The 17,351-nt window shown below is 35.0% G+C and overlaps 1 protein-coding gene across 1 annotated transcript; it reads left to right on the top strand.

Annotated features, from left to right (window-relative positions):
• Positions 1-16,208: 16,208 nt before the first annotated feature.
• On the top strand, positions 16,209-17,056 carry LOC108989804 (zinc finger protein 5-like). The gene has a single exon (XM_018963549.2). It carries the CDS (start codon positions 16,235-16,237, stop codon positions 17,054-17,056), a length of 822 nt encoding a protein of 273 aa, XP_018819094.1. The 5' UTR covers positions 16,209-16,234.
• Positions 17,057-17,351: the final 295 nt, after the last annotated feature.

Genomic DNA, 17,351 nt, shown 5'->3' with positions numbered 1-17,351 from the left:
CGACCTCTAGCTAATGCCTTTTGCTTGCGAGCGAGCTGACTGTCAAGGCATATTACTCCCAATCACCAAATGTTTTAGAGAGGAGACTTGATATTTATATAGCAACTAGCAAGCTCATGTGACATGTATTAGTGGAACTGCCAGACTATATAGATAATTGTAGGTCCACCAACGATCGACAATTAAGGTTGACGCCTATAAGGAGGACTAATTAGGAGAATAACTTCCTTCTTGGAAGAACATTTGGAGGAGCATTATTGCCCTTTAAAGGCGACTTTTTTTCTTTGTATGGACAACCTCATAGGGTGAAAATCTTTATCATGGACAACTTGCGAAAATGACGAACTATTGTAATTAGTATATGCAAAAGAAAAGGGCAAAATGGTTTATCTTTTGTTTCTTCGTTGTAAGGTTGCTGTGGGACAATTTACGATTTCTTCAATAGATTGAGATTTATATCATATGGGTTATGCGGATATTTTAGATGAAAGTTGAATAAAATATTTTTATAATAATATTTTATAATATATTATTATTGTTTTAGGATTTGAAAAAATTGAATTGTTTATTATATTTTATATGGAAATTTGAGAAAGCTGGAATGATGAGATGAGATGAAACCGTTTCTATATTGAAACAGATTAGTCTTCCTCCTTGGTGCTCTTTCCAAACATCCTTTTAGCGGCTTCGTTCGACTGACTTAAATACATAAATAGGCAAATCCTGACTTATTAAATAAAAAGTTTATCCGACTTCAAAGTTGGATCGAACATATGGTAGATAATGACAGAAAAGTAACATGAGAGATCTATATCACTTATCGATAGATGAGATTTCCATTTTTGTAGGATGAGCAACAATCCTTTGATGTTTCAGGGGCTTCGGTTGAGGAATATGCTTTTTAAATCTTGTGTGCGGGGTTTGGGAAATCATGCATGTGTTTTGTCCAGAATGTACGTCTATATATGTTAACCGCAAAGGACCATATGAACTTGATGCTTTATGTAAAAATGGAGAGATTCATGGATTTGGGAGAGAGTAGTTTGCCCAGTAAAGAATGTTTTGTAAGATGATTGTTGAATTCGAGTTTGGTGGAGATGCCATTCCATGTGAGAGTTTGCATTTGAGCAATTATTTGGTCGCGCGTGTTATGACATCAATGTCGGAGTGTTGGTATTCATGAGTTGGAGATTCTGTTTTCTTTTTGGATTGGATGTTCATTGTAGCCAGTGGGAATCGTGGAAGTTGACATTTGAAGTTACAAATTTTCTCGGAGAAGCAAGGAGCTCGGGGCGCTTTATCAAAAAGCCGAATGACTTGTTTAACGCTATCAAAACATTTATTATGAAGTGGTATTTAATATAGGGGTGTGCGCCAATTCAGTTAGAGTTGGAATTCTCTAAATCTGACTCCGACTCTTGCCCAAGTTTGAAATCCAAATTTCAATTTGTGTAGACTCCGATCCGATTCCGACTTATCGAAATGGAGTTAGATTTGAGCTTGTTTTTTCAGTTTCATATTTACTCATTTTTAGGCAAAAAATTTTTGTGATATTTTAAATTTCAAGTTTACTAAATGCATAACCAGAACTCTTTGAATAAGATCAACAAGATGCTCCAGTTAATGGTCATTCTACATCAGTATTTATAGTAAATATTTAATTATAAAAAGGTATTAACAGTAAATATAATAGGAGCCCAACAATAAAGTAAAAAAATCACAGGTTTAAAATTCAGCTACTACTTTCTATGCCATATAATACTATAGTACTATTACATATTATTTTATATTAGACTTGTTTATATACTAGTGTGTCTAATTATTCCATGTTATTATATATTAGTATTACATGTTATTATAATGTGTCTAACTTACTTCTAACTCAATTATATATTAGGTTTTCTAGTATCTAATTACATGTTATTATACTTTAGTAAATTAGTATTATGTATTATTAACTTATTATAATAAACTTATTTTAATACTAGTGTCTAACTTATTTCTATTCTTGATTATGTATGATAGTAATACTATGATGTTTATATTTACTAAACTATTATTAGTCTACTTATATTATAGTATAAGTATATTATTTTATAATAATTAGTAAGGGTGTAACCGGTCCGATTCGGTCCGGTTTTGGAAAAATATTGTAACCAAACCAGTATATACCAATTCTAAAAATTTAAGAACTGATACGGATAAATTCATCATTGAAACTGGAACTTTCAGTTTTTTCGATTTCGGTCCGGTCCGATTTTCCAGTTTACCATTTACACATGTGACACTATATAAGTTTAATATTATAATTTTTTTAATACTAAACTTAATTGTGAGAATTTAGTACTTATTATTAACAATTACTAATTCATTAATGTTCAATTATACTAGTATGGTATAAGTAGTATTTAACTTATTAGTGAGATTAATAAACTTGAATAATAAGAATAGAATTTCATGTTATCTTAATTAGAAATTTAGCATATAATATATATAATAATATAAAAAATTAAAAATATATATACTGGTCAGGTTGGATTTAAACCGGTTTTTAAAATATGAAAATCGATACCACACCGGTTTAGGAGCTGTTTCGGTTTTTAAGAATTGGTACCGCATCAAACCAGTTACAAACCGGTTTGGTCCGGTTCAACGGGTTTTTCAGTTTTTTCTTACACGCCTAATAATTAGCTCATACTAGTATATTGTTAAATTTAACTATATAAATTCTAGTTATATAATTATATAATTATATTAGTATATATGATTAATATATAGATAAATAAATATTTTTATAACATATGTACAATATTAAAATCAGATTTAGACTTGAAGTCGAAGTTTGTTTGACGACACCTCTGACTTTTTTTTGGGAGTCGGAGCGGAGTTTTGGATTCTTGTTCAGCCCTAGTATTTCACACACACACACACACACACACACACACACATATATATATATATATACATGTATATGAGCTACTAGTTTGATTTATAGTTTGCCCATATGTTGTCATTGTATTGTTATCGACGTGATTTTCCATTAGGGTTATCAATGATAGATAGATCATGTCAGGGGCAGACCTACGTTGATGGTTGGAATTGCCCCCCAAAAATTTTCAAAAAATGCTTTAGTATATGGTTTTTTTAAAGATGTCCTAATATAAAGATAATTCCCCAAAAAAAAACATTTTCAAAAATCTCTTTTAATATTTAGTTGTCTAGGTTTCTTTTAGTTTTTTAATAATTTTTTCATACTTACACCTATTTTTTGTCATTACTAAAATCTCACATTCTCTTTTTTTTTTTACATCTCATAGGAGGCCAAAAAATATATTGGTCTCTTTTTATAAGCTATTTGGTAAATTTACAACCTCATTTTTCCTATTTATTTAGACTTTTCAAGTCTTCCACTAGCTAGCTTGTTTGGATTAGATTTGTTAATAAGTACATATATACTACCATCGAGCTAACAATTAGGAGTGAATGCAACAAATCTCACATAACTATTTCTATCTATATTATAGAGATTTTATAATATTCAATCTTAGATTCAACAAAAAAGTTTATCTTTGTTTACTTAATTTTTATCATTTGCTTCAAAACAAATCCTACATGACTATTTCTAACTTAATTTTTATCGTTCACTTGAGTCCGATGTAGTTCAAGCGAGAGGTTTAGATGGGTGGTTTTAATAATTTAGTTTGTCTCTAGATAACAACCTTATATGGTTAATGTTAAATATCAGTGACACACTTTGCTACCTTAAATGTAGGTTACTGTTCACCCCTACATATGACACACTTTGCTAATCTCTCTTACCCCAAACACGCGGCACCAAATCCTAGTTCCGCCCATGGATCATGTTAACATCATTTAATATTTCAAAGTTAAAAATCTAATGATTCAGTATTTGTCGTCTTCAAAGAACTTCTATACAAAAAGTAAAAAATCTTAATATATGATAGATACGAGTAAGGCTGAAATAGATTTCATGTTGTTGTGGAAGAAATGGAGAGTGTCTTGGACAAGGCGGAGGATAAAATAGTGGTCATGAGTATTATAAGAACGTATGGTTCCTAGAAATGATTTGATGTTAAAGGGTAAGTTCATTGTCTCTCCTCTCTAACCTCTATCTTAGTAACTCTTCTCATCTCTTATCTCGCCATTGCGTCGTCACTCTCTCCACTCTAACTCTCTATCTCACTCTCTCTTCTCTATCTCTTGTCTCTTCTGTCTCTATCTCACACTCTCTCCTAAGCTCTTTGTCTCTCTTGACTCGACTCTTAATGACAGTCTCTTATCTCTAAATCTCTATCTCAATCTCTATTCTTCGTCTCTCGCGCGTCCTGCCAGTGTTCTTGTCACTCTCTCCTTTTTGAATCTCTATCTCACTCTCTCTTCTCCATCTCTCGTCTTGCCATCGTTGTCGTCACTCTCTCCTTGCTATCTCACTCTCTCTCCCCCATCTCTCGTCTCTTCTCTATATCTGTTTCACTCTCTCTTCTCCATCTCACCATCATCATCGCCAATGGCCCATCAAGATCCATTGGCGGCCAGACAACCATAGGCCAACCCGGCCGCCCATCCGGCTGGGTGATAGGGACAAAAATACAACTACCACCCAGTACGTACGAGGGCCGGCTACTTGTCCGCATGGGGAGGATAGCAGCCCTAGTTGTTAGAGAGGCTAAGACATATTTAGAGTATCAACTAGCTAGGCAATCTCCAACCGATTCTATGGGCGGGAAGAGCAAATGGAGCCATAGAAATGGACAAAACCTAGGCCTAATCTTTGTAAGGTGAATTGGGAGAATAAAGTGATGAATAAAATTGAAGTGGGGGGTTAGTGATCAGGGGTAGTACTGCAGGAGATCAGGTGATAGCGGCAATGTGTTATAGGTTGATATATATAGCATGGTCCCAGTAAATATGGTAGAGTTGATGGTACTATGACGACAGCTATGATATTCTATACAAGCTTGGGAATGCGTCTGTTAGGATTTGAAGGAGATTCTCTGCTGACAATGTAAGCAATAGAAAATGAAGAGGAGAGTTGGAGCAGGTATGGGCAACCCATCGCAAATATTAACTAAGAAATGACCAAGCATGGATGGAAGATTCGACATCATGCAGAAAAAGGGGCAAATCAAGTAGCTAGCTCATATTTTGGCAAAGCTGGCAGTTGGGCATGCACTGCTTTGAGCAAATTGCTTGGATAGTGGACTGTCCTATTGAAATATTGAATGTTATAAAGTATGAGAAACTTATTAATGCTGGTTTATTAATAAAATTGCTTTCAGATTTTAAAAAAAATAAAAACTAATAGATATATGTTTTATAGGAAAATTCTACAACCAATTCCATCATATTTTCATCCCACTATAATGAGGTGATATTATCCATCAACACTTGGATTTTTCTTTTAAAAAGATAAATTAAAGGATGATCTAAGAGTGATAAAAGTATCACATTTTATATAGTGGGATGAGAGGTTGATATAAAAAAATTAATTTACTATGCATCAACTACTATTCACTCGTACATACTACATCATTATTCCATTATGATGAGATGAAATAGTCTATTAACATTTGATTTAAAAAGAAAAAAAAAATAAGAGATCATTCAACAGTGATGAAAAGTGTACGTTGCATGTACAAAGTGAAATGAAAGTAAAATAGTAATGTAGTATATAGCATTACTTTTTTGATACAATCTAGTCATGTGGTAAGACCTCTGGAAGCGGCTTCCTCCAAAGTGCTCGGAAACTCGCATGTTGCCCTGCTTTTATAACCCTTTATATATACAATGTGTGCCATGTTTTACATGAATATCATTTTTTAAAAAGAACTTAATATTAATTAGGTATCATCATTTTACATGAATATATATAAATTAGGTATCATCATTTTATAAAACTATACCTATTTTACTCACATTTTAAAATACAATTATATAAAGAGTACTTGTGAAAATGATTGTATATAAGTTACTCTCAACTAAATTTCATTTACTCTTTTATAATCCCATTCATTCTTAATTCAAATGATCTTTTTTATGCGCTAGTTTTTAACTAATGATGATAATATATATTAATCTTCATTCCTCACAAACGCGTAAAGATCCTCGTGCATATGATCCAATAATAAGTAATTTGTTAAAATATATATATCAATGCTATATGAACAGATAATTTCGCCTCTAATTAAATTCCAGTACCATTCGATCGATGTTAATCATTACAAAAAAACTGTTTATTTACGATCAGTTAATTCTAGCGAAATGACTATTTATAACTAAAATTGGTTACAAATAGTTTTTTTATTATAATAAATTAATCGTAAAAGCTCGTTTTTCTTGCAGTGAATTAACAACTATTTGAACGATATTTCTTATTACCCATGCAGTACCGCCACTTTTATATATCTTCCCTAACAATTGGTTGGAAATTAAATTCTCTCTAAAACAGTACTGAGTCCCTCAAAGTCAATGAGCACTTTGTTGGAATGATAGAAGTATATATCGGCTTTTACAACTCAAAATATGACCTAATTTGGTCCTTTTAGTTTTGGTAACCTTTTTCTCGTAAATGCATTACTTTAAGCTTCCACTACGGACATTTTTTTCAGCTTAATTAGAGAGCACAGAAAATATATATAAATATATATATATATATATATATATGTATAAAAGTTTCGGCAGACTGAAAGGTTACATGATGAATAGGTTGAGGTAGTCAACCCCAATATATATTAGCTAGGCTACGTGATGATCTCCTAATTGCATACGGAGTTGAACATGATGATGTTCTCCACATATATATATATAATTACTTCAAAATTAATTACTAGATCTTTGACAAATCAAATTTTACATTGTCAGTGTCAACAATGTAGAGAATGTTTTTTTATACGTACCGACTTTTAAGTATAAATACTCTTTCAAACACATATTGGCATCGATCTGCTTTTGCTGATACAGTCACGAAAACAATTTTCAACCCTGCTAGCTAGATTGATCTGACCAAACTACATCTGATCTAGCGATCGATTAGCTAACTTCTTCATGTCTTCCTCACAACTCTGTGCAGTGATTGGTATATGCATGGTGGTAAAGGAAGTAGTACGTAAGTACGTACTCTACTAGTCGTTGAGAATATTGTTGAAGTGTTAGACACACGGAATTTGTGAATTCTCATCTCATTAAGGTACTGTGTAAAGGTTCCCTTTATATACAGCTGTGAGGGAATAAAGTTTGTTACATGGGAAAAGATCCAGTGTAATACATAAGAAACAGAAAAATACTAAAGTGTCCCTGGAGTATGTACAACAGAATGATCTAGTTTAATACGCCCCCGCGAGTCCATGGGGGTTTCACCAACATTGAGACTCGAACGAAAAACAGAAAATTTTTCAGAGACTAAAGGTTTTGTAAAGATGTCAGCAATTTGATCATTTGAGCTACAGAAAGCTACTTTCAATGTCTTGGCAGCAACTCTGTCTCGCACGAAGTGATAGTCAATATCCATGTGTTTAGTGCGGGAGTGAAAAACTGGATTGGCAGAGAGGTAAGTGGCACCAATGTTGTCGCACCATAAAATTGGAGACTTGGAAAGAGTGATACCCAGCTCCCGAAGCATGGTTTGAAGCCAGATAAGTTCAGCTGCCGTGTGAGAGAGGGCCTTGTATTCAGCTTCAGTGCTGGATCTTGCAACTGTTTTCTGCTTTTTGGAGCTCCATGAGATGAGGTGACTACCAAGATATAGACAAAATCCACTAGTAGAACGTCTATCATCTGGGCAGCCACCCCAGTCAGCATCACAGTATGCTTGAAGTGTGAGAGAAGAGGAGTACTTGAAAAATAATCCATGATTAATAGTACCCTTAAGATACCTAAGTATCCTCTTAACAGCAGACCAATGTGGGAGTTTGGGCGAGTGCATGAACTGACATACTTTGTTGACAGCAAAGGATATGTCAGGTCTGGTGTAGGACAAGTATTGGAGACCTCCAACAATACTCCTGAATAGTGTACAATCATCAAAGGCAGGCGCATCAAGCTGAGAGAGCTTGAGAGAGGCTGCCATCGGAGAGGAAATGGACTTGGCTTGCAGCATATTACTGCGGGCAAGTAAGTCTTTGATGTACTTTCGTTGGGACAATATAATGCCAGAGTCACAATAATCAACTTCAAGTCCCAAAAAGTAAGATAAGGGACCAAGATCCTTAACAGGGAAAGTCATGCTTAGATCACGAATAATTACATCAATGGCATGTGAATGTGATGAGGTGATAACCATGTCGTCCACATAAATCAGAAGAAATATATGGAGATCACCACGATGTAAAATAAACAGAGAGGGATCGGATTGAGATGCAATAAAACCATAATCATTTAGCCAAGATGTTAATTTAGCAAACCAGGCCCTCGGTGCCTGTTTAAGGCCATAAATAGCCTTGTGCAATTTGCACACATGATTAGGAAGTTTGGGATCAATAAAACCTTGCGGTTGCTGCATATATACATTTTCAGACAGCTCTCCGTGTAAGAAAGCATTCTGAATATCCAGTTGGCGCAGGGGCCAACGACTGATAACAGCAATTGAAAGTACTAACCGAATGGTGGATGGTTTTACAACCGGACTAAATGTTTCATTATAGTCCAAACCAGGTTGTTGGTGGAAGCCCTTAGCTACCAACCGAGCTTTTCTTCGCTCAAAAGTACCATCCGAATGAAATTTAGTACGATACACCCAACGGCAACCAACAATATTAAGAGAGGGATTAGAAGGTACCAAGCTCCAAGTATGATTTCGAAGAAGAGCATCATTCTCAGTAGCCATAGCCGCGCGCCACTCAGGGAACTTCGATGCGACCGAGTAGCTTGTAGGTTCATCTGGAGCAGGACCTGTAATGAGAAAACAATGCCGTGTAGGATATGGTATCGTGCCATCGGTGGAGATGCGAGGTCGCGAGGAGTTCGTGTGACTTCGGGTAATAACAGGGGATCTGGGGTTTTGTAGAATGGATGGTTGGGAGGAAGTTGAAGAGGGCGGCGGAAGAACTGGGAACTCTCGAGAAGATTGATAGTTAGGAGAAAAGGAATTAGGGTTAGGATGAATTTGAGATGGGCCGGGTAATTGAGGTGGAGCAGACGTACTTGGTAGAGAAGATGAGATAGACGGGCTCGAGAGAGGAAGAGTGGCAGAAGGGCTTGGGCCTGGCCCGAGAATAGAGGAGGTAAATAAAGGAAGAGGGACAGTGGGCTGGGAGGATGAGGTGAATTTAGACTGAGACTGTGGGCCACGAAAAAGGAAAGAAGCCTCATTAAAAATAACATCTCTAGATATATAAAGCCTGCTGGATTTTAAATCAAGACATTTATATCCCTTGTGAACTGGACTATAACCCAGAAAAATGCAAGAAGTGGAGCGAGGGAGAAGTTTATGTTTGTTGTAAGGCCTCAAATTAGGCCAACATTCACAACCAAAGACCTTAAGAAATTTGTAATCGGGCTCACGATGATGGACTAAAAAATGAGGAGACTTATTTTTAAGAGACCTTGTGGGAAGAAGATTAATGAGATACACTGCTGTTTCAAAGGCTTCAGGCCAAAATTTTGTAGGAAGAGATGAGTGAGCAAGAAGGGCAAGGCCAGTTTCGACGATATGTCGATGTTTTCGCTCAACAATACCATTTTGTTGGTGTGTATGTGGGCAAGAAAATCTATGAGTAATACCAAATTTTCGACATAGTGGAGTGAGGGAAGTAAATTCACCTCCTCCATCCGTTTGAAGTGTAATTAATTTGGTATTAAATAGACGTTCAACTAAAGGAAGAAATTGAGAAAAAATTGATAGCACATCAGACTTTAATTTTAAAGGATAAAGCCATGAGTATCGAGTAAAATGGTCAACGAAAGATACATAATATTTGAAGCCTAGTCTAGAGAGTACAGGACTTGGGCCCCAGACATCAGCACTCACTAACTCTAAGGGCCTGGTGTGCACAACCCGACTAGAGGAAAACGCTAACTGATGACTCTTGGCTATACGACATTCGGAGCAGATGAAGGGAACATCACTTGGAGAAAATTTCAGACAGCTGGTGTGCAATATTCGAGAGACAATGGCGAGGGATGGATGACCCAATCGTTGATGCCATTGCGGGAGAGGAATACATTCGCCAGTATGAGTGGAAGGTTGTGAAGACGAAGACGCTGAGGAGGGAAACACGTACAACCCATTACGCGTTGGCCCTGTGAGGAGGGTTCTCTTGGTCCGATTGTCCTTGATACAGAAATGAGAAGAGTGGAATTCAAAGAAACAATTATTGTCAGTGCAAAACTGAAGAACAGAGATGAGATTTTTAGTAATATGAGGTACATGAAGAAGATTGTGTAACTGAAAAGAAACAGAGTTAGTAAGAAGAGAGGATTCACCGAGATGCTGGATAGGGAGGCACGAACCATCTCCAACACGTATTGCCTCATTACCTTGGTATTGCTCAGACGAGATGCTCAAGTTACTCAGATCGTTTGTGATATGATGAGTGGCGGCAGAGTCTGGATACCAAGAAGAATCAGAAAAGGAGGTGGGAGCGGTGTAGTTGGCGGAAAAATGAGAATTGGGTGTATTATATGAGGGGGAAAAGCTTTGAGGTGGTTCGGCTTGATAGGAATGATCAAACCGAAATCTGCATTGTAAAGCAATATGGCCATTTTTATTACAAACTTGGCACATAGGGCGAGGGGTAGTAGGTGTTTGCTGAAATGTCCCAGAGGACCCAGGTGGATAGCGGCCACCACGACGACCACGCCCTCTGCCTTGTCTCCCACCACGCACAAAGGATCATCCACGTTGGTCACGGCCTCCACTGACTGTATAATTTATGGAGGGTTCAAAAGTGGTTTTAGAGGTGTGGGTCATTCGGCTTTCATGGATAAGGAGGATTTGATATAGCTCATGGGAGGAGATGGGTTCAAAACGAGTGGTAATTGAAGTGACAAAGGGCTCATAAGCAGGACCTAAACCATTAAGAACATAGGATACAAACTCCTTATCAGGGAGTGGATTTCCAATGGATGATAATGTATCTGCTAGTGACCTAACTTTGCCATAGTAATCTGTGATGGATTGGTCTCCTCGTGAGAGATTAGTGAGCTGGAACTTGACCTGAAACTCCTTGGCTTGGGAATGAGAGGTAAACATGGAGGTAAGATTAAGCCATAGTTGTCTAGAGGTGGTAGAAGATAATACATGACCAATGACAGAATTTGACAGTGAAGAAAATAGAATACTAAGAACAAGCTGATCAGTCTTGTTCCATGTATGATAGTCAGGATTTGGTTTGGTAGGTGCATCTGATCCTGAGTCAAGGTATCGGGAAGGACATGAGAGAGAGCCATCAACATAGCAATAGAGATCTTGTCCTCTAAGGTATGCAGTGATCTGAACCTTCCAAATCAGAAAATTATCATCTGTAAGTTTAGTTGTAACAACATGAGAAAAAGAGGAGAGAATGGAAGAATGAGATTGAGGCGAGGAGGAATTAGGCGTGGCCATGGATCAATAAAGAGACTGCTAGTCAGGCAGCTCTGATACCATGTTAGACACACGGAATTTGTGAATTCTCATCTCATTAAGGTACTGTGTAAAGGTTCCCTTTATATACAGCTGTGAGGGAATAAAGTTTGTTACATGGGAAAAGATCCAGTGTAATATATAAGAAACAGAAAAATACTAAAGTGTCCCTGGAGTATGTACAACAGAATGATCTAGTTTAATATGAAGTACTACTGCTACTCTTATTTTCCGAACCACTTCTTTAAGCGAAGGGGGAAGGGATCCGGAGGGGGTACGTAGGGTAAATTTCGTTTGGTCAATCTTGTACAACTATATATCATGTCCTTGTCACGGTGGATCTTGTTACGATTTTCTCAAGCATTATAATCATTATGTTCTGCTGATGCTTTCCAATAACTTTCCCTATAAGCTAGCATGATCGATCGATCAGCTAGTACAAGGTAGTTGGCAGCATGTGTTGCATTTGTTCCCACTAGCTAGCAATATCATGAATGTTTAAAGTGCTTTCCCATAGTCAGCAGCGTGACATGATCATTGGGCACCGATCATATATGCTTATATATTTAGGATTAATTTTTGTACCAGCAGCTAGCTAGCTTGCTCTTTTTTTTCTCACGCTAAAACATTATTGTCTAATAGTCAACGCATCAGCACTGGCTATTATAATTGAGAGAGACAGAGAGAGAGAGTTAAAGTGCGGTGACAAACTTTGTCACTCAAACCAATCTCATTACATAATATATATTAAATGCTAGCTAGAGGGAAATGATATGCATGCATGTAGCTAGATTTCTCAGAACCATTTACAGCAATTTAAGTTCAATGGATTTAGTCTTAGATTTGCATGCAGTTTTTGGGGTTTATATATTAATATTAGCAGCATGCGGCATGCCGAGCAGGCAGACGGCCAGGATCGAAGATCTTCTTCTTATGTACAGATACTGCATGCATTGGATGGTAGCATGCATTGAACTGTGTTATTTCTGTAATATATATATATATCCACAGCATGGTCTGCCATATTTGCACTGTGTATCGATCCATATTCACATAACTTTTTTAATGTTCTGATCTTACACTATAATATACAGATTAATGAATTTTCAATATTACTATCTATGCACACACATAACACATACACGCGCGCGCGCGCACACACACATATATAGCAGTCAATTTTGGCATTCTGTGTGTTTCCATATGAAATGGATAGAAAATTCTTGAGGAATTTATCCGGAAAAGGAGCAAGATAGAGTGGAATTGGATGAGAACAGAGCTCTCTCTTCTTTTTTCAGGGGGTGGCTGATGGTAGGGGCCACAGTTATGATCCTCTCTATCAGTCAATGGAATAATGAAATGAAACTATAGCTGAAATCAATCAATCAAACCAACCCACCCAGCAAGAAAGAAAGAAAATGCACCACACTAGCCACCTTTTATTCCACATGTTTGGATGCTCTAAATGCTTGATGACAGCATGCCTCCTTGGAATTCTTCCTCCTAAAGCGAAAATTAAAGCTTGTTTCAGTACACAGGAAAAGCAAGAAAACAGAGGAGTGGGAATTGATTAGCATGGGAGATCTACTGAGTACTGGGTGTAAGAAGTCCACCATTGGGGAGATATATAGGTACTGACAATGGATCGAACAACAACACAATCCAATCGTTTTTAATTAACTTGTCCCCAAAGCCACAAAAGGTGGGGTCCAAGATGATCAAAAACTATCCATTATAAATGCTTTGCTTATTTATACAATATTATTTGTTTATGACTTGATTCACCTGAAAACATATGCTTTTGGGCATAAAATATAGGGTTTTGCCTGCCTCTAAGAAGATATGCCCAGATCTCATTATTAGTGTGTGTGTCTATATATATATATATATATATATATATATATATATATATATACACACACACACATATATTCTTAATTACATCATTCCCCACTTCTTGATCTATAATCCTTTGTTTTGAAACTGTACTCCCTTACTTATTCTAAGACCTCTCTTAAACATGATCAAGATATACATGTTTAATTAATTTGGCATATTTTTTAGTTGAGTGTGGCTGAAGGGATAATATTATAAAGAAGCTAGCTAGCTTCATGATCAAGTGCTGATCAATCACATTTATAAAGATCTGATCTGCATTTTAAATATTTTATTTGGAGCGCTGTAGTAGATTGGACTGCATGGGCATTAACCCACATGGTCAGCTATATATATATATATATATATATATATATAATTATTATTTTTATATGTAGTAGTAATCCTAATGTTTATTATATGATTAGCTTTAGTTAGGGCAATAGATGAACCCACTGATGACAATTAGTGTTTTTTTCTATTAGAAAAATTATAGATATGCTTAGAAGTACAGTGGAAGATTTGTTTCAAAGTTGGAGTCCTCTGCTTCCTTCCAGCAGATTTCATCATCCCCATATTTCTTTGACTTTTGGTTTTAATATATAAAGTTTATTAACAAATTTCTTAAGCATTGAGTAATATATATGTTTTAAAAGTCATAGTGGTAACACAACAAGAAATAAATATATAATTGGTATCCACATTATTAATATGATCATCATGATATTCTTTTGGTATTATATCTTTTTAATCACTGCAAGTTGGATGCAATTATCCCATCTCATAAATAAGTTTGGAAAAAGCTAAAGTTACCGAGATTTGGGTCCCATGAATTATCCCGATAATTTTTTTTTATTTAGTAATTAAAGAAATATTTGTTAATGATGTTGTGAATTTCTTTTTAAACGTTTAAGAGTAAAAAAATGAATGGAAAAAAAAAATCATTTGGCCTTATCAGAACCTATCCTTGATTGGTGTAGCACGACTCAATAAATTTATGAATATATATGTAAATTATAATATTCTCAAGTTTTGCCGCAAATTAAGTCCTTCACGTGATCTATTTTTGGTTGAAAATATGAATTTTCAACGCTAATGAAATTCGGTACTGCAAGTTAATTGCATTACTGATCGAACATATATAATCTATTTGCCACAGAGGGTTTTGAAAAGGAATTAAAGAATTACATGTTAATATATATGGTTTTTTTATAATAATAATAAAAAGAAAAACAGATTGTAAATACATGATTTTAAGATTTTAAAATTGCATTACATCCTATAAGACAAAAAAGTTGTTCTGACAAGTTCATAACAAATTGAGCTGTACTACTATGCGGCCTGAGAAGCACCGCTCCTCATATTTTTTTTAAAATATATTTAAATATTTTTAAAAAATAAAAAAAATACATCAATACATTAAAAATTATTATTTTTAATTATTAAGTAAAAAAATTAAATATACAAGCGGTCAAAGTAAGAGGACAAATTAATATTTTCCTAAAAAATTACATAACAATATTACAACCCTAATTTAAAACTAATCCGAGATAAAAAGTAGCCATACATTAAAGCCCATAAAATTGAGATCGAATTAATACATGTTTGTTCTAGCATGCACCGACATGTACGTTTACAAAACTAGTACAAATTATTAATACATTAAGTTTAGATATCTTTACAACCATAGAATATAAAATTGTTCTGATAAGTTCACAACTAATTAATTATTTAATAAGATTACAACCCCTTAAAATTAGTCAAAACTAGTAAAAATTTATAAAATTGATTTGAATAAAAAAAACGAAACCCCTGTAAATGAAAGTTGTGTTATTAGTTTTATATGCACGATATTAAATCCTCTTAAAATACAATTGTTCTCAGATATTTTCAGCTATTTTAAATATTTCATTTTCAAATATTACTCAAACATAAAACACTTTTCAATTTTAAATTTTTAACTTTTTTATATAATCATTACATAATGATTACAACTTTTTCAAACTCTCAAATAAAATAAAAAATCTTATACAACTTTCTCAAACTTCTAAATCAAAATTATATTCAAATAATTTTATAATTTTATAATATTTTTATTCAACTTTTTTTCTCTCATTAGTGAAAACTCAATAAAACTTTTGACTCAAACTATTTCACTATTATTCACAAATCATTTCACTACTCACATATATTTTGATATCTTCTTAATATCCAAACTAGACCTTGGTCTTTGATAAGGTAAATTAGTTCATTTTAAAGATATTATATATACATTATATTAGCTTTGTTTCTGAACAAAAGCTAAAGCCAAATTATAAGCATATTGCATTAACATTCACTACAAGAAAACTGTTTATTTATGGCCAATTAATTCTAAAGAAATGATTATTTAGAGATAAAATGAATCTGTTTTGATCACAAATAGTCTTTTTGTCACAAACAAATGATCACAAATACTCATTTTTCTTGTAGTGATTGTTCACAATTTTGTGATGAAGACAATAACAATAACAACAATAAACATATAAGAATAATAGTAATAATTAATATTATCAATATCGGATGAGATGGCTTCCCCTGATCTGACTCTCTTTTATGTCTTTTTTTTTTATTGACCCTTATGCTTGAGCCATCCATGATTATTAAACTATTACTTAGGATGCAATGCATCGTTGGAAACCATAGATATTTTTACTATAAAAGGAAGAGAAGCCAAGCCAAACAACCATCTTTAAGTTTGAGAAGATATCGATCGATCCTTTTTAATTAATTAGAGCGATGACAAAGGGTGAGTCTAATCCATCATCTCCCATATGGGATGTAGAAAATGGACATTCTGCCTCTTCTTGTGCTGATGAGAAGAAACTCAAATTATTTGGTTTTGATCTGAAGCCATATTATAATAAGATCAAGAACGAGAGCAATCTGAAAGGCCATGCGGATGGAGATTATGAGAGTGCAAACTCATCTTCAACATCAGCTTCCTCTGGAAGAGATCAGAAACCAGCTTCCAAGGAGAGCTTAGCAGCCGGGGGCCCTGCAGATGACAATAAAAGATTTGAGTGCCAATATTGTTTCAAGGAATTCGCAAACTCACAGGCATTGGGAGGCCATCAAAATGCCCATAAGAAGGAGAGGATGAAGAAGAAGAGGTTGCAGCTTCAAGCCAGGAAGGCCAGCAGTATCAACTGTTACCTACAACCTCTGAAAAACAACCTGCTGCATGGTTTTCCATCCAACGGTCCTATGCCTTTGCTTTACAGTAGTACTCCCCCATCTTGTAGTACTACTAGTGATCATCAGTTCAAACTCTATGATCATGAATCTCAGATTTGTTTCAATCCCTTTGATGATCATCAAGATACCCTGCATCTTCGAACTGGGTCAAGGTTATCAAAGTGGTATGCTGTACCTGCTGCTCACATATCTTTCCAACAAGATTCACGTACCTTCAGTTTAACACATAGTACTGACAGATCCGGAGAGAACAGGCATGCAGTTGTCTTTAAGCCCTCTTCTCCTTTACCCTCTTCCCAGCAGAGTTTTAAATCTCTGGATCTTCAATTAGGTCTAGGCATTCAATCAAATATACGAAGCTAGCTCCTTTAGAAGTACTGTCTTATAAATATGTCAATTTATTATATACACAGTATATTTATGTATAGGTTTTTACTTTTTAGTGCCATGTCTTGATTTCCAGTACTAGCTTGGATTCTTTGAAATCTTTCATGTAAGTACTACAAAACCATATGAAACATCGTGATCATGTATGGCTTAGCTGCTTATTATTATCTCAGCATGAATGTCAAACCATGAAAGATACATGAGATTTACTTTGTTTTGCTGACTACTTTATGATCTGCTGTATACTTTATGAGATGTGATCGTATCAAAG

The sequence above is a fragment of the Juglans regia genome, chromosome 16 (assembly GCF_001411555.2).
Source record: "Juglans regia cultivar Chandler chromosome 16, Walnut 2.0, whole genome shotgun sequence".
NCBI lineage: Eukaryota > Viridiplantae > Streptophyta > Magnoliopsida > Fagales > Juglandaceae > Juglans > Juglans regia.
Note: the sequence above shows the minus strand (reverse complement) of the source record. Positions and strands in the feature narration are given on the sequence as shown.